Source organism: Arachis ipaensis, chromosome B7 (genome assembly GCF_059453495.1).
Source record: "Arachis ipaensis isolate K30076 ecotype BB chromosome B7, ASM5945349v1, whole genome shotgun sequence".
In the NCBI taxonomy this organism is placed as follows: domain Eukaryota; kingdom Viridiplantae; phylum Streptophyta; class Magnoliopsida; order Fabales; family Fabaceae; genus Arachis; species Arachis ipaensis.
In genome coordinates, this window is record NC_142442.1 from 29,574,473 (window position 1) to 29,593,875 (window position 19,403).

The 19,403-nt window shown below is 34.7% G+C and overlaps 1 protein-coding gene across 2 annotated transcripts; it reads right to left on the reverse strand.

The window, feature by feature from the left end:
- Positions 1-3,441: 3,441 nt before the first annotated feature.
- Positions 3,442-9,077, reverse strand: LOC107609762 (laccase-4). 2 transcript variants are annotated; one of them, XM_016311784.3, is made up of 7 exons: positions 8,858-9,060; positions 7,131-7,282; positions 6,794-7,038; positions 6,572-6,700; positions 5,151-6,074; positions 4,421-4,578; positions 3,442-3,558 (listed from the first exon to the last, which is right to left on the reverse strand). In XM_016311784.3, the coding sequence occupies exons 1-6, from the start codon at positions 8,954-8,956 to the stop codon at positions 4,448-4,450; spliced, it is 1,680 nt and encodes a 559-aa protein (XP_016167270.1). In that variant the 5' UTR covers positions 8,957-9,060; the 3' UTR covers positions 3,442-3,558; positions 4,421-4,447. The 2 variants fall into 2 exon arrangements, with proteins under 2 accessions (XP_016167270.1, XP_016167269.1); XM_016311783.3 differs by lacking the exon at positions 3,442-3,558 and having other exon boundaries at positions 3,969-4,578; positions 8,858-9,077.
- Positions 9,078-19,403: the final 10,326 nt, after the last annotated feature.

The window sequence follows — 19,403 nt, forward strand, 5'->3', positions numbered from 1 at the left end:
TTTCTAAAGAGAAAAGTTCTTTTAAAGAGAAATTAGGCCTTGTTAACTACCATTGTTAATATGGACTAAACAAAGAAAAGTTTTGAATTTGAGGTCTTATGAAAGCAACTATTTTGTTTGGATATCTTCACGTATCAAAAAACAAGTGTCCAAACTTAAGTTATTCATAGTGAAGAATGAAAAGGAGCCAAACATCTAAAAGAAAAAATAAATAAAAACATAGGGTGCGTTTGATTTGTGTTTTAATTTTCTGTTTTTATTTTTATTATTTTCTATTTTTTTGAATTTTGTAAAAAAAAAAAAAAGAGAAAACAGTAAAAACAATAAAATCCTATTTTCTATTTTCACTTCCTATTTTCTCATTTTTCTTCACAAAATTCTAAAAACAGAAAATACTAAAAATAAAAACAGAAAATAAAATGCAAACCAAAACACCTATAGTTTTCTTTTGAAAGTGTGTTTTAACATCTGTTGCATTTATTTGGATTGTCAAACCTTTATTCAATTATGAAAAGGATAAAGTATTATTTGATCCCCAACAGTTAGGTCAAATCTTAATTTGGTCCTTAACGTTTCAAATGCTCTATTTCAATCCCAAAAAGTTTTAAACATTCAATTTTAATCCTAAAAAATTTCAAACAGATCAATATTATCCCACTGTTAAATCTGACACAAACAATTAGCATATTTAAAAGTCAATAACTTTTGATTTCAGCACATAAGTAACATTAACTCACGAACGATCACCAACGAAAAAAATTTTCTTTGATTTTGAAACGTTAATGGGTGATTGATGGGATTTGGAAATTTTTTTTATAAGAAGAAAATTGAGAACAAAAATTTTTACAAGAAGGTTTTGGTTATATTTCTCTAATACAAGAAAGAAGATATGACTTAACAATAACACTGTTAATATTCACATCACTCATTTCGTTAACTATTCATATAAATTTAACGGTATGATAATATTGAACATGTTTAAAATTTTTTGAGACAAAAATAGAATATTTAAAATATTAAGGACCAAATTAAAATTTAGTTCAAACTTTGAGTATCGAAATAGTACTTTACTTTATCGAAAAATAGAAAAGATCAGAGTTTCTCTTCTAGTTGTTGTTAAATTCATCTTTCTCGCCTCTTTCCTTTTTGTAACCATACTTTGAGGGTCATTGCTCAATCATCACTTATTATTTTTAGCATAATCTTCTCCTTTGTTATTAACGGGTGTAAACAAGGTCGAGTTTTAAAGGAATTTAGTTCAAAGAAAAATTAATTTCGTTTGAGTTAATGTTTGTATTCAATATATTGGGATGCGTGTCATAATACACTCGAGTTACTCCCCATAATGGTCTCTGAGATTCAAGCGATTATCCGGAATGGTCCTCGAGATATAAATTATATTCTCTATAGTGGTCCTCTAGATAGAGTGTCGGGCACCATAGTGATCCCTGTGTCATTTCTAGTGCTGAGTCAACCGTCAGAGTGCTAATGTAGCCATCCTTTGCCACGATGGATAGTCCCAACGGTTAGATGACGTGGATTCATTTCAATTTGGACCCAATTTGGTCTCTTTCCGAATTTATAACCCTAATCCCAAAAGTACAGAACATGTTTTTATGTGTTTTTCATATACTTCCTTATCTATTACTTTCTTCTTCATCTTCTTCCTCATCTCTCTTTCTTCTTCGATATTGATCTCAATAAAGTCAGAGCCAGATAGGGTTGTAAGGAGCTCGTGCAAACTCTTAAAATCTCGCGCTCCTACTCCTCCTACCCTTCCAACCTCATCCTTCTCTTCTCAGATTTGTCAAACGCAATAGCACCGCAACCAACCACGGTGCATATTTTAGTTTGTGCTTCACCGCTTCTGTGGATCTGCACTTGAACCTCTCTTCTGTGCTACACTGCTACTGCTTACTACTCTTGGGCTCTAGATTTACCTGTTCTTACTTGGTATCAATTTATCTATATTATTTTAATTTAAATTTCAACTAGAGCAATGCTGTTCAAAACTTGTTCATAATTAACATCAATTAGCACAATATTTTTATCAAAAGTGATGAATGCAACTCCTCTAAGCTACTTTTTTTTTCTCACCTAAAAGCCTTTTAAGCTGATTTAGAGGCTTTAAATCCCAGAATTTGATCAAACAAAACTTTGAGGATATGAAAAGCTTGGAGAAGGTTATTGCTGCAATTATGGTGGGTAGACCCACCAAAGGTACATTTTTTTGGAGATTTTTTATATTAATAAAAGTCAGAGTCTTTATTGAGGAAGATGAAGAAGAAAGAAAGATATGAGAATGAAAAATGCAGAAAAAGATGCTCTGTACTTTTGGAATTAGGGTTATAAATTGGGGGAGGGACCAAATTGGGTCCAAATTAGAATGAATCCACATCATCTAGCCATTAGGACTGTCCAACGTGGCAACGGATGGCCACATCAGCACTCCGACAGCTGACTTAGCACCGAAAATGACACAGGAACCACTATGGTACTTGGAGCTCTATCTAGAGGACTATTATAAAAAATTTTAGATCTCAAAAACCATTCCAAGTAATAGCATAAATCTCAAAGACTATTATGAGGATTTACTCTAATACACTCTGAATCATTCTTCTCCTCTATCTGATTAGTTTTATTTTTTATTATATTGATATCCCTAATTTATGTAATTACAATTCAACATTGTTTCATTGATTTCAGCAGTTAACATAAATGGTTTCTTGAAAATCAAAATACATATCCCCTAATTTTTTTCTAATTTTAATGATATCTAATATCTAACCATGTTTGTTGCGGAATTAAAATTAATATAAATTTTAATAGAGTGTTTCTGGAGTTTTAGATTTGACGTGAAATAAAACGATTTTAAATTTTACTTCACATTATAACTGATTGATGAAATAAGATTGATTTTATTTTAGAAAGAAGATTTTATTTTGATAGAAAATTAATTAAATTTTATTATTTTTTATAAAATTTAATATTAAAATCAAATATTAAAGTGATCAATTTTATAATTTAGTCTCGAATTACTATTTATAATACATGATCTTATAAATATTGATGTGATATTTTGTAATACCGAAAGTAAAATTGAACTAAAATTGAACATTGAAGATCCTCTAAACTAAAATGGCTGGACTGATACTCCAGGCGTTTAAGTGTTAATTATAGGATAATGATTGGATGAACCCAAATGCAGTTTTAAAATTGTGGATAAGTATTAATTATAAGATGGACTTCTGTCTTTTTTTTTTTTTTTTTTCCCTTGAGAAGGTGTTTTGTTGTGTGTACAAAAGAATGCCTATTTTGCAAAGGTAGGCCATATAAACATCCAAGTGAAGACTCTCTTCTCGACATGTTAGGCCATTTCAACTAATTCAAGCCCAACAAATACAAAAAGAACATAAATAATGAAAACGAGATCAATATCTCGTTTTGTACATCTTTATGCCCCTTGATCATTTTACATTAACAACAATGTTGTTGATTTGTATCTTCAGCTATTGCATACAGTTATTTTCATATCTTATCTGTACTTAGTAGGTTAACCTGAAAACATACAATGCTTGAAGATGAAATAACAATAATCCACCTAACTAAGGTGCTAATGAGATATAAACCATTAAATAATAATAATAATATAAAGAGGATAGAATTTAACAATTGATTTTTAGCCTCTACAAATCCTATTGAATATTTTCTTCAAGTTCTCGCGTATGTTTTTTTAACGTAATGTTTATGATATTTAATAAAATTTTCAAGAAATATACATCTATTAATTACTATTTATAATCATGCTTTTTGGGTCCTTTTTGTATTCAAGTGCTTGATATGGAGCCACTATTAACTTATAATATCTTTAATATATTCTAATATGCTCTATTCTATAAATGAAATATGAAGTGTAAAAGATTATCCTCCCATATTTTAAAATTCTTTAGAATCCGACGAGCATTGTATGTGTAAGAAAAATTATATTTGAACTACATTCTTGTATATATAATTACATTACATGAAATCAAATTAAATCATTCAAGAAGCAGAAATATGAGAAGTACATACAAATCATAGCACAAAAAAATGAATAAATGAAGGGAAAGAAAACAGATGAAGTAATTAAAAGCATGTTAATTGGTCTTATATATGTTTCTAACTTGCTATTAGCAACTTATGTTTTATCCCTTTGACTCAACAATGCAAGAGAATTATCCTTGATGATTCCCTTTGTACATTTCCCCTTATCCCTCCACAGGCAAAAGCTTTTATATACAGTAAAAATTTATTTATAGTTGTCTTTATATAAAATTAATAATTAAAAATTATTATATGACAACTTAATCAAATATGTTAAATTATTTAATAATTTTTAATTATTAATTTTATATGCAGACAACTGTATATAAATTTTTACCATTATATATAACCACTGCTACTCTTCTTAGCACTTGGGTAGGTCACTTGGAGGAGGTAGTAAAGATTCATTTGGTCCTTTACCATTGTCAACCACAAAGGCCATTTTCAATCCCCATGTTGTATGAACTTCCAAATGGCAGTGCATAAACCAAACACCTAACAAAAATAAATAATATAAATAACACCATATATCTTATATATTAAGAAGATGCTAGCATAAGAAAATTGGTAATTTTTTTAACCAATGATTCAGATTAAATCAAGAGTTTTATAAATTTTTAAATTAGTGAAATTGATAGAAAATTCAGTCACAATTCACAAATAAAATAAAGATAACAATACTTTTAGATGGTGATTGCATTGGATATACACTATTTCAAAACAAAAAAAAAATACTGTTTCAATTTTTCTCAGTCAACATCAAGTAATCTTTTAAACAATTTAAATTATAAATCCTAAAGGTTTAATCTCAAATCTAAAATTTTAAATTCTATATCCTAAATTCTGAATATAAACCCTAAAATTTTCAAAAATAAAAAATAAAAAAAATAATTTTATCATAAAAAACCAATTAATATTGCCTACTCAAAAATTAGTTTTTCTAATGAAAATATTTGACCTGAGAGATAAAAACATAATGTTTGTCCGACACAAAAATACAAATACAAGCGAAGCAAGTATCCATTAATTTTTCTAAAAAATAAAAATGGAAAATTGATAGATTTTACCTGGATTATCAGCCCTGAACCTTATAGCGGCCCAGCCACCAGATGGAACACTAACAGTGTTTCTCTCCACAGGATCAACAAGGTTAAACTTTTTAGCATCCCTTTTGGCATTGAAATTCCCCTTTCCAGTACCAACAACAAAGAAATTGAATCCATGGAGATGAATAGGATGGTTCTCCGGCGTTATCATTCCGGTATCTTGCAACACTATCTGAACCGTTTCGTTGTAAGCAAGTCTGTACACCCTCGTCCCTCTATCAGTCCTCAAATTCGCCGGCTGTTTCTTGCCCGTGAAGTCATACACCACCGGAGGCTTCGCCGGAAAATCGTCACTGAAGACGCCACTTATACTAAAGAAATGTGCGTTTAGAAGAGAAATTCTTGGCATAAGAAAGGTTACATTGTTTATGGCAGCAACTACTCTGCTTCCGTTGACGCAAGTGGCGCACGGGTTGACGCCGAGGCTAACGGTGAAGAACAATGAGTGATCAAGCTCCAATGGCACTCTTGCAGGGTATTCCTTGGAGTTCAAGCTTCTCAGCGAGTCGACGAAATTCGTGGCGATTGGGGTGGCATTTTTGGCGGGAAGGGAAGCCAGGGTGGTTATGGTGGAACCTAATGAGCTGCTGTAGTGTAACATCGCAGTGGCGGTTACGTTGTCCACTGCGATTGGAGAGTCCATGAATGGTGATGCTGCTACCATGTACTTGCCGGCCGCTCGATTCGCCTTTAACAGAACGTTTGTGGTTTGGCCAGGTGCTATCACTATGGTGTCTGTCTTCAATGGTTTTGTGTACACGGCGTCCACCTCCACCACCGTGAGTTTGTGCCCTGCAACCTTGAAGAACAGCTCTTCATTCAGTGCAGCATTGATGATTCTTAGTAAGTAAGTTCTTCCAGCTTCAACTTGGATCTTGAATCCTCCTGTTCACACAACGCATTAATTACTATTTTATACAATCATTACATCAACCTTAAATTACTAATGGCTTGTTTATTGTAATTTATGGATTTTAGTGTATATCTAACCTCAATCATGCTAAGTATACACAAAAAAACATCCACCAAAATCCAAATCAGTCACTGTATAAAATATGCAAAACACATATTTAAAAAAACCATACTAGATGATCATTAGAATTAATTGTTTTTGGTAATCATTTAGCAATCAACTCAATACTTTTAATCTAGTAATTCAATTATGGAAAAATATAGGTAGACAATGGAAATATACTTTCTCTTATATTTTTAAACATTGATAGTTTGATAGCCAAAAATAATAAATTTTAATGATTTTTTAACATTTTTCTTAAAAAAAAGTTAAATTATATATTTATACATAAATATATAATCACTAGTTTGATGGCTAATTTTTTGTATGTAGCTAATATTTTTTTCTAACATATGTCAATGGGTTTCACCTTGTGAAGCACAATGCTGAATAGGTCCTGAATGGCCATTTATTGTGTGGGCATCTGAAACATTTGGAGCCAATCCAGATTTCAAAGCTTGGTTAATTACAGCTTCAGTATCTGATTTCCACCATTCACCTGAATCAAATTGAAACATTTTTTAGATTTATATTTGACTATATAACATGGTTTCAAATTAAAGTAGTTTACATGAAGAGGTTAGAAACTAACTCAATACTATAACTTGTTCCATATGAGGTCTTGGAAAAGGGTAAGGAACTCCAATCTTGGGCAGAATAACAATGGCACCATGGACAGTGGCCCTAAGCCATAAGATATGTGCATGCCACCAAAGGGTACCTCTCTGCCCTGTGAGGGTAAAATTGTAAACATAAACATGGCCTGGTTGAATCGGACACTGGGTTATGTAAGCCGGCCCATCGGCCCAACCAGTCCTCAACTGCCTCACCCCATGCCTATTTAATTTCAATAAATTATTTTTCAAAACAAATTAATTAATAACAATAAAAAAAATTGAGAGTAGATTAAATAGTTATGGTACACCTACCAGTGGATGCTAACATTGTATTTGACATGGTTAACAACTTTAACCAAAACAGTGTCATCTTCCCTAGCATAGATTGTGGGGCCTGGGAATTTCCCATTTATGGTTACTATGGGCTTTGTGGAACACAATCTTGTTGCATTCTTCATCACCACCTGAATAAAATAACATAAAATAAAATTAGTGTGATTGCAATTGCTAACTTTGACGCATAAAATGTGTAACTGCAACTACCAAACTCGGAGAGTAGTTTGATGAGTGCCTTGCATTGCTCAAACAATAGTGCTAGCTATTAGCAACTTGCTGTTCGATAAAGATATGAATTATCATGTCATATAATTTTTTAGCGGTTCAAATAGGGGGATCTAACATTTTTTTTTTCAATTTACAATTAAGTGATTAACCAGCAAAAAATTCCAATTGGAACGAATTGTAAGAAAGAAAATGTTTTGTATTTCAAGAGGATCTTGGTAGATTTAAAATTCTGATTGAATAAACTAATAAAATGTATCGCCAATGAAATTTTTAACCAAAAAATATACAGAGAAGAATGAATAATATTACAGAGGATCCACTCCAACTATAAAAGCTCTGTTTTTACCCAAGTTTATGCTTAGAAATATGCATCCCTCGTTTCTGCTTAAATATGCAGAACATTATTAAGCTAGACTAAACAGATAGACTCTTGTTTGTTAATTAAAAAAAGGAAAAGTACATGTAACAAACAAGATTTTTGAACAATGTGTAAACAATGTGAATTAATAGGGTTAAAAGAATAAATTTAATTAGTAGCATTAAATTAGGGTATAGTGTATTTTCATTTGATTGGTGGTTGTTTATGTTGTTCAAAATTTTCATTGTTCTCCTAGCACTTCTCTTTAAAAAAAGAACGTCCCCGATACCTATCTAATATCTATTCACCATTGTTTTGAGAATCGAACTAAATTTATTAGTACAATCGAATTAATTGAAAATCAATAATTTACATAAAAAATTAGTTGATAACGAACCGATTAAAGAACCAAAAACATCGGTCAAAGAATTGATTAGCGGATCGACCGATACATTTTTTGTAATTAACTGATCTAAAATAATTAAAAAACTTTTTCTAAAAAAATATTTTATATATAAATATATTATTTTATTATATCTCGTTTAATTCCAATTGAATTTTAATTGAATTTTTATATTTTTAATTCTACCGGTTTAATCATGGGTTCAGTTTTTAAAACATTTGCTATTCATGACTTTTTACGGGTATTAATGTGGAACATTATTAAAATGCATTTCAAAGGACAACTTATGTGATAATTATTATCTACATACATATATAACACTTACGTTCTTTGATGCAGCAATAAATACTTTTAGATAAAGTCACCAAAAAAAAAATACTTTTAGATAAGACATTATTTGCATGGAAAATTGGTTATAGTTGATAGTATTTATTTTATTTGATAAATAGATTTAGATTATTTTCATCATATATTCATATGCATGCAATTTTCATATGCATGCAATTTTCATTTTCAAGACAGAGCAAGTAATAAAATATTATATTTAAGAGAGCAAAAATGCACGCTATTCTAATTTGAAACATCGTGTATGGTTTCTTCTGTATCTCATATTTTTTCAAGTGTCATGAACTTAACAAACTTGATTCTATATTAATGCTTAATTAACATGACATGATAATTCAGCTGAGAATTAATGTAATGCAATGGACCTACATTGAACTTGTAGTGGCGAACCATGGCTTCGGCCGATAGAGGAAGAAGCATGCAAGCCGCCGTGATCAGCGCCATGGTTCGAACCCAGATCATCTCCATGATGATGAAGACCCCTTTCGAAATTAATTTAAGCAAAAAAAAAAAAAAGGTTATGCAAGATGGCTAGCTAGGTTCTCCTTTGATGACTAGTTAGTAGTTATGCTCTTAGAATGCACAATGCAAAAATGGAGAATGAGGGACAACCTTATAAAGAGAAAAAATCTCAGTTACAATGTCATTTTTAATAGTTGGTTGAATACTAATTTAATACATTCTTATAAGTACAAATAATTAAAAAATATATATATGTGACAAATTGTACACCCAAGATATAGATAACAAAAAGAAGATGGCCAGAAAGTTGTATTGTTTTATTTCTTGTGTATTACACAAAGTAGTTACTCATCAACTAAGTCACTTTTTTGAAGCTAAGATACAGTTGGATTTTGAAATTCTATGTTATGCTTATACTTTTCTATATATTCCATTTATAATGGACTAGGTGGTCACATCAGATGCTATATATGCTGCTGGGTTTGGTCTAACCATATTGTGTAAAGTACAACAATTCCTAGCTAACGGACTCATATTGGCTTAATGGATATACAGTTTTCTACCTGATTTTTAAGTCAAGGAGATGACATAATATGTTCCTACCAACGGATTAACAAAGATTTACTACAAAGTACAAACACTTCTATAGCTCTTATTGGAATATACTTGTAAGGAAATTGGAACTCATTTATCTTGTTTTGTGATAGATTACTTTTATAACTCGGTTAGAATTCAAATAATTTGTTATTTTAATTTGTAGAACCAGAACGTATTTATTAAGATTAATTGTATCAACTATCTTTAACATAAAAAGTAAATTTTCTTATATATACTCTACATTTTCAAAAGTAATTTTCTTAGACTCTTCAAGGGATATGCTAATTTACTCCTTTCATTATACCTATGTCAAGTTAATAGCTAGAATTTCTAATTAATAATAACATTGACAAATGTTTGTCGTCCCATCAAAATAAAAATAAATATGGCTAGTTAGAGTATGGGTTAGTAAAAAGTCATGAATGGTCCATATTTCAAAATGAAATAGTTTCATCAGCTCTTGTTGTTAATGGTTTTGTCGAAAATGATATGAAAATATTTTCTTGTGTTGTGTTATTTTATTTTATTATCTGTTTGTTATATTTGACTGGTTGCTCTGTTTTAATGTGTTGAACTTTTTGTTTTTGGAAAAAAAAAAAAAAACATGCATAAGAGCCAAATACCAAAAATAAATTAAAAAACAAACATGCATAAACAGCCTATGTCGTATTTAAACATTCTGAAAATTGTGCTTTATCCTTAAAAAGAATAAACTGTCAAAATCACCGCCAATTTTTTTAACACGTTTAAAAAATATCATTTATTTTTATTAACAACAAAAAATATTTTTAAAATGTTTTAAAACGTGACAAAAATATTTAATATTAAATATATATTTTTAAAAAATACTTTAAAAATTAAATTTTGATGTAATTTTTTTATAAGTATGAAAAAAGATAAGATATTTTTATTTCTGAGATTTGTTAATTTTACTATAATTAGATTTTTTGTGATTTTTTTGGTCAAGACTAAAATTACTTTTAAAATTAAAAAAGATATAGAGATCAAATTTTTATCCAATTTTTTTTTATGTATTTTCTAAATAATTATCTAAATATTCTTACAAAATTTTGAATTGAATGCATAAGTAATTTGCTAAATAAAAAAATTATTTATCACTTATAAAAAATTAAAACTCGTTTTTGTTATTTTTATCGCATTTTATAATATTTTAAGAATATTTTTATTGTTATACAAAGTGAGAAGTATTTTTATCATCAGCGTTTTCAAAAATTAGGAACGATTTTAGTAGTTTACCTCCTTACAAATAATGAGTGGTGCCAAACTCATCTAACATTGTTTCTAAATTAAAAAACATCTCAACTAATGTCTCATTGATTGAAAATAAATAGATAACATAATATTTTTAGTAAATACATGTAATATTGCATAATCCCTCTTATTCTTATTGGATAGCCAGTTTAACTTTTTAGTACATTTATTAAGTATTCACGTGTTTTACAATTGTTATTAAAAAAAATAGTTAAAATAACTATCTGAAAAGAATCAACAATGAGAATGTATAACATCTATCACATAAACATGGGATCATTATTTGTTCAATGGGATGATTGAAGAGGGCACGAATGAAGAAAATAGTGGAGATGGTGGGTAGGGTGACATGTGAACTGTGACACAATGCAAGAAAGTGCTTAATTGCTTGGGATGTTGATTATGTTAGCCCAACAAATATTTATTGTTGAAGAATGGTTTTCATGAATTGTTGGCAGTGCCAGATTATTATTATTTAATATATTTATTATTAGATCAAACAGAAGTTTCTTTTCTCAAAGCAAAGATTTTGAGGAGTTGGTGGCAGTTCATATCATTAAACTTTTTTATGTTCATGCTGACCGCTGTTCCATTCATATAATTAATTAATTAATTGTGTATGTGCACATTTTTTTTTCTATCCCCTGCCTGCCGCCTTTCTAACTCAACAACTCATCCCTGTTACCTTCTAATCCCCTAACTAAGTTAACAAATGTATATGTACATAAATAAATAAATAATAATCATGTTAAGTTCTGCAATAATATATGCTATTTTTGAAGCTTCTAATGGAGCTAGTAAAGGTAGAGATCCTAAGAGGTACTACTTGAATTGCATTTTAATTGTGCCCTGCCGTGTTGTAGGAATATTCAATCTTGATTTTTTTTTTTACTTAAATAAATTAAACAAAAAAAAACTGTTTAAAAGAAAATCTCATTTAAGATTATTCTTAAATTTCTTTCAAAGAAAAAAAAAAGTTCCATTTGATAAAATTATAATTTCATTGTCATTTTTGTTATTATATCTGCCACCGTATTTACATATCTCATAATCAAACGAAAGTCAAAATGTCAATTCCAATACATGATATATTGATATCCCTTATTTTGAACACCAAGGAATCAATAAATCCAAAATCATCTTGATAATTAGTAATAAGATTAAACACTTTTATACAATCCGTTTCACAAATAATATTTTGTTGACCTACATTCCATGCTAAGAGATATCTTCTTCAAATAACAAACAATTTTCCTTAAAAAATATTATTATTCCTAATCATTTTCAAACACCTCATTTACCAACTCACATTACAATATCTAATAACGTAAATAAAACCAATACTATCACCAGGATAACTAGCATCACTTACACATAACACTTATGTAAGACCCAGTTAATTAACGGCTAATTAACTCATAAATGAGAATTTATTCTAGAAAGCCAAAAATGTTATTTTTATGGCTTAATATGATAGAGGAAATTGAGACGAGAATTTCGGTACCAATTTTATAGAAATCGGACCAAGATTGGACCGAACGGGCCAAACCGGGCCAACCGGACCCAAAGTGGGCCCTTGGCCCAACTAAACTAAACCAAAACCCTAGTTTTCAGCACTCTCTCTCCTCATTTGAGACACTAAACACGCTGAAATGGAGGCCATGGAGGGAAGAACACTCTCTCAACTTCCTTCTCTCACTTGATCTTCAAACCACCATAACTTTTGATCTAGAGCTCCGATTGCCGCTCCGTTTGCGGCCACGTGTTCACCGCGGAGAGCTCTACAAAACCCATACAATTAATCTTGAGGTAAGCCACGTTTTATTGTTCGAAATTCCAGCCCTTGATTTCGAGTTTCATGAGCAAAAATGTTGAGATTTTGGGTTCTTTGATGTTATAGGACCCAACTCTCTTGAAGGAGAAGGTTAATCTTGTCTCCTTGAACCTTGGATATGGTAAGATTCTCAACCCTAGTGTAAATTGTTGTTCTATGATGTTTGGGTATTGAGATGTTGTGTATGGATATGATGATTGTGGCTTAGGTTGTGTATATGTGAATATTGGAGCTTGATTGGTGATTTTGGAAAGCTTGAAAGAGGGTTTTGTGTGATAAAAATCTGTTCTTGGAGGTGTTGATACCTTGAGAGCTTGTGGACAAGTGGTTTGGAAGTGCTCCGGTTGAGCTTGGGAAATCGGCTAAGGTATGGTTTCGGTTTCCCGTATCTAATATGTAATGTGGTAGGAAATACTTAGGCTAGAGGCCCTAAGATAGGCATTGGATTGTTGATGTTGTTGAATGGTTGAGATATATGATGTGTTCATATATGTGATTATGAATATTGATACCTTGATTGTGTGATATATGAGAAGTGCATGTTGTGATATATGCTTGATGGATGATTGAGGTTGAATTGGTGGGTGGTACCATATTGATGGTGAGTATGATGTTAATTATGTATAGTGATTGTTGATTGGAAACGGTATTATTGGAAATTGGGATGAGGAAGGATGTATGACATGATATTGTGTGTGTCCTTTAGCCATTTGATTGAGAAGTGTTAAAATGGTTGGATGTGGTTTTGGAAATTTTGGTAAAATGTCAATGTGTGAGTTGAGGATGGCTTGTTGTTGATTTTGGTACATTTTGAATGATTTCAAAGAGAAGGGTTGAAATTGGCATGTTTGATTGATTTTGAAAAGAGTTGAAAGTGGCTTGTTTTGAAAATGGCACCTTGTGGTTTTGTATGAAAACATGGTTTTTGGGCATACTTTGACGAGACATAACTTGGACTACGGATCTCTGATTTGTGCCAAATCTGTTTAGAAATGAAATTGGATCCGGGATGTCCATGCCGTTCGAAGAACGGGTGAAAAACGATTTAAAATGAGGAAGTTATGTCCGTCGGAAGATTGGGGTTTGAATCTGTAAATTCTGCAGCTTTTAACTTAGAAAATTTTTAGCAGAATGACCCCTCGCGCGTAGGCGCACTTGGTGCGTACGCGCCGTTCTTCGAGAAAGCGCCATCCACGCGTGCGCATGGAGTGCGCGTACGCGTGGACCTATTTTCATCCCAAAGTTGATTTTTGAGTTTTAAAAGCCAAATTTCATACTTCTAAGCCTCCGATCTCACCACTTATGTCTTAAATCATTATGATATGCCTAGCATGAGAAAAAGGGCTAGTGAATGTGGTAACTTGCGAGTGAAGCAAGGGAAAAATGAATGATCATTGAGGATCAAAGATGATTATGTGAGATGCGGAGAATGGCGGTGGAAGTGCTTGTTGTGCCATGGGCCGAAGGGTCGTAATTGTTAATGAATTGGCTGGTTATGGATTTAACCGTGAGCCGGATGGCTAGATTATTGCCGTGTTACGGCGGAGCCATGTTTATGGCCAAGTATAAATGCATATATAATGTTGATTGAATTGTGAAGGTTTGCACTTCCACCATTGGAGATGAGGGTTTCCCTGGGTAGTAGCAATGGCTAGCCACCATGTGCTCCAGGTTGAGACTCGAAGCTCTTTTGACCCTATGTCGTAAGTGTGGCCGGGCACTGTGAAAGGCCCGGATGAGCTCGCCCCCATAAATATTCACCAGTGATGGTGATGGATAAATATTCACCAGTGAGGGTGATGGATATGGATCATGATTATGATCAAGTTTATGATGAGTATAACTCGAGTTGGGGATGCACGACAGAGGGACAGTCCAATGGCTAGCTACCAGGACTTGTCGGGTTGGCTCTATAACCGACAGATGATATCATCAGCCACTAGGGACAGGCATGCATCATAAGCATACTATATGAATTGTTTGAGATTGCCTATTGACTGCATATTACTTGCTAATTGCCTAAATGCCTTATCTGTTCCTATTTGTAAATCTCTTGTCTGATATAACTGTGTTTGCTATATTATACTCCTGCTGGTGGTTGGGAGGTCTGAAGGAATTGGAAAGGGAAGTATTAGTTAGAATGAAGGATCTTTAGTCAGTTGCCACCTACGGTTTAGCTTGTTTATAAGCTTTGATATTACCTGGAGGAAGTTCTAGGATTGCCTTCGGCTTTCCTCTATTATTATGTATTATATATGTGGAAGCTGTTACCGTACTGGGGACCTCTGGTTCTCACCCATGCGGATTTTGTGGTTTTCAGATGCAGGACGCGAGGCTTCTCGTTGAGGCATGCTGGAGACTTCTGGATTAGCGAAGATCCTTTGTTCTTGGGACTCTGTTTGGTTTATATATCTTGTTTAGATACTTTTATCTCCATTAAATAATACAAACTGTGATGACTCCTTCTAGAGGGGATTTTGGAGAATAGGTTGTATGTATTTGTGTCCCTTTGGGTTTCCTTTGGGGTTTCCTTATTTTATTATATGTATATATTATTATGCTCGGACCGGTTATCTTCGCAGCCGGATTTTGAGTCTTGATATTCCCGTTTTTGACACTCTTTATATATATGATCTTGCGCTAGCTTATCCTTTGCTCGTTACGTTATCATTCGGAGTGTTGCGTTTTCGAGATACGGTTTTTGCTTACCCCTTTTTCTTCAAAGGCTCCTAGTTATAATCAATCATTCATAATACTATACGTACTAAATTTTTGTTTTAGAGGTCGTAATACCTTGCCATCTCTGAATTATGACTTAAGCATAAGTCTCTGTATGGTAGGGTGTTACATTATGGTATCAGAGCAGTTCGTTCCTGTAGAGCCTGAGGAATGGACTGACTATGCTTCTGTGCATTCTCTGTGTGTGTGTGTGTTATGTGCTACTAGTATATCTGCTTGATATAATTGGCATAAACGTTCATGAGCATGCATTTGGGACTTTGAAGCACTAGACTTTCGATATTGAGACTGATCAACTTAATATCGATTGTTTGGTGTGTATAGGAACCAGATGGCGCCTCGTGGACGCGGTAGAGGCCGTGGGAGAGGTCATACGAATACTCGTGCGCCGGTGAATAACCCTAATGACCCGGTAAACTTTATGACTGCGTTAGAGAACATAGTTGCTGCTATGCAAGCCACTGTTGAGGCTCTTGGTCAACAGATGAACAACCATGGTAATGACGGAGGTGGAGTTCAGGGCCCGATGACACTGGCGAACTTTTTGAAGGTTAATTTCCCGAAGTTCAAGGGAACTACTAGCCCGACTGAAGCCGATACATGGTTTCAGGCCATGGAACGAGCACTGCAAGCGCAGGTGGTGCCTGAAAGGCAGCGTGTAGAGTTCGCTACCTATTTGCTCACTGGGGAAGCGTCGCATTTGTAGCAAGGAATCCGACGCCTTCTGCAGCAGGGTGATGATTATATCACCTGGGATGTCTTCCAAGAGGAGTTCTATAAGAAGTACTTTCCGACTTCTGCTAGGACGGCCAAGGAGCTTGAATTGTTGCAGCTGAAGCAGGGTGCTATGTCCGTATCCGAGTATACTGACAAGTTTGAGGAGCTGTTCAGATTCTCTCGTATGTGTCAAGGGACTCCGGTGGAATATGAGGAATGGAAGTGTGTTAAGTACGAAGGAGGACTCCGGAGCGATATTTTCAGTTCAGTGGGACCAATGGAGATTAGGACTTTCTCCGAGTTGGTGAACAAGTGTAGGGTTGCTGAAGAGTGTGTGAAGAGGGCAACCGCTGAGAAAGGAAGTCACAAAGGATCATTTTCACAGAACCGAGGGAAGAGCTTTGCACCTAGAGGTCCACCCTTCAAGAGGGGAGGTTCTTTTAGGAGGCCCAACAACAACTACTCCCAAGGGAAAAGGTTTGGGAAGCAGCCTCAGAATGATCAAGCTTGTACTAGGTGTGGGAGTCACCATCCGGGAGTACCATGCAAGGCCGGATGGGGTTTGTGCTACAATTTTGGAAAGGCGGGGCACAAAGCCGCAAGTTGTCCAGAGAAGCAAAAATAAGGTGCTGGGAAAGCACAACAGACTGGTCGGGTGTTCACCACCTCAGCTGTGGGTGCAGAAGGATCCGAGACACTCATTCGAGATAACTGTGAAATGGCTGGTCAAACTTTAAATGCTTTATTTGATTCGGGAGCATCGCATTCATTCATTGCATTCGAGAAAGCCCATGAGTTAAGATTGAAGATCGTAACCTTAGGTTATGACCAAAAAGTGTATAATGCTACCCATGAAGCCATGGTAACTAGGCTAGGATGCCCGAAAGTTTCGTTCAGGTTCAAGCAGCGTGATTTTGTCCATAATTTAATCTGCTTACCGATGATCGGTCTTGATCTTATCTTGGGATTGGACTGGTTATCTGAGAACCATGTCCTGCTTGATTGTTCTACAAAGTCGGTGTACTTTATGCCGGAGGATACAGAAGGGCCGGTTGTGGTGAATAATTATTACTTGAATTCGATGATGGTGAACTGTTCTGGAATCGAATGTCAGGGTATCCTGTTGTTAACCGCTGGTGTTTCGGGTGATGATCAAAAGTTGGATCAGATTCCGGTAGTGTGTGAGTTTCCGGAAGTGTTTTTCGATGATATTGAGGAATTTCCACCTAACCGAGAGGTCGAGTTTGCTATTGAGTTGGTGCCTGGGGCGGGACCAATCTCAAGTGCTCCTTATAGGATGTCACCGTTAGAGATGGCCGAGCTAAAGTCTCAGTTAGAGGAATTGTTGGGTAAGAACTTTATTCGACCAAGTGTTTCCCCGTGGGGTGCTCCAGTGTTACTGGTAAAAAAGAAAGATGGAAGTATGCGACTCTGTGTGGATTACAGGCAGCTGAACAAGGTTACAATAAAGAATAAGTACCCATTGCCGAGGATTGATGATCTCATGGGTCAGTTACAAGGAGCTGGGGTTTTCTCTAAGATCGATTTGCGATCCGGTTATCACCAGATAAAGGTGAGGGGTGAGGATATCCCTAAGACCGCTTTCAGGACTCGTTATGGTCATTACGAGTACACTGTAATGTCCTTTGGGTTGACGAACACTCCTGCAGTATTCATGGATTACATGAATAGAGTATTCCGTCCGTTTTTGGATAAATTCGTTGTTGTCTTCATTGACGACATACTGATTTACTCCAAGACTGAAGAAGAGCATGCGGAACACCTGAGGACCGTGTTGCAGATTCTAAAGGAGAAGAAACTCTATGCGAAACTGTCTAAGTGTGAGTTTTGGAAGGATGAGGTGAAGTTTTTGGGTCACGTGGTGAGTAAGAAGGGAATAGCCGTAGATCCAACTAAGGTGGAGGCTGTGATGGATTGGAAGCAACCAACCACAGTAACTGAGATAAGGAGTTTTCTGGGTTTAGCTGGCTATTACCGAAGGTTCATCAAAGGCTTTTCGCAATTAGCTTTGCCGTTGACAAAGTTAACCCGCAAAGACACTCCGTTTGTTTGGAATCCTGAGTGCGAAGAGAGCTTTCAGACATTGAAGAAAAATTTGACCAATGCACCTGTGTTAGTGTTACCTGAGCCGAACGAGCCTTTTGAGGTGTACTGTGATGCATCGTTAAAGGGCCTAGGGTGCGTGCTGATGCAGCATCATAATGTGGTGGCGTATGCCTCACGACAGTTGAGACCTCACGAAGTTAGTTATCCTACGCACGATTTGGAACTCGCTGCGGTTGTGTTTGCCTTGAAGGTGTGGAGGCATTATCTCTATGGGGTTAAGTTCCAAGTCTTCTCTGATCACAAGAGCTTGAAATATCTCTTTGATCAGAAAGAGCTTAATATGAGGCAAAGGAGGTGGATGGAATTATTGAATGACTACGACTTTGAGTTGAATTACCATTCGGGAAAGGCAAATGTAGTGGCGGATGCGTTAAGTCGGAAGTCGTTATATGCATCTTGGATGATGCTTCAAGAGGAGAAGTTGCTCAAGGGATTCGAGAGTCTAAAAATTGTGCTCGAGAAGTATCTGGAACCTTGTGTTTGAGCCGATTAGAAATCTCGAGTGACTTTAAGTCCGAACTCCTAAAGGCTCATGAAAATGATGAAGCGTTATGGAAGGTGTTACCGGCTATCGAGCAAGGAAAACAGTGGAGAGTGTCGGAAGAAAAAGATGGGTTATGGAGATTCAAGGGTAGAATCATTGTGCCGGATGTTGGCACTTTGAGGCAAGATATCTTAAAGGAGGCACACAAAAGCGGATTCTCCATTCACCCGGGAAGTACTAAGATGTACCATGATTTAAAGGCGATATTTTGGTGGCCAGGTATGAAGAATGATGTGGCGGAATATGTTTCAAAGTGCTTAACTTGTCAAAAGGTAAAGATTGAACATCAAAGACCTTCCGGGATGTTGCAACCTTTAGAGGTTCCGCAATGGAAGTGGGAGAGTATTGCGATGGATTTTGTGTCAGGATTGCCAAGGACTAGGACTGGTTTTGATGCTATCTGGGTGATTGTGGACCGACTGACGAAGTCAGCTCACTTTTTGCCCATTCGGATGACTTATACCCTTGAGGAGCTAGCACGGTTATACATAAAGGAGATTGTGAGACTCCATGGTGTACTTGCTACTATAATCTCTGATAGAGATCCTCGTTTCACTTCGAGGTTCTGGGGTGCATTTCAGAAAGCTTTTGGAACCCGATTAAGCTTGAGTACAGCTTACCAT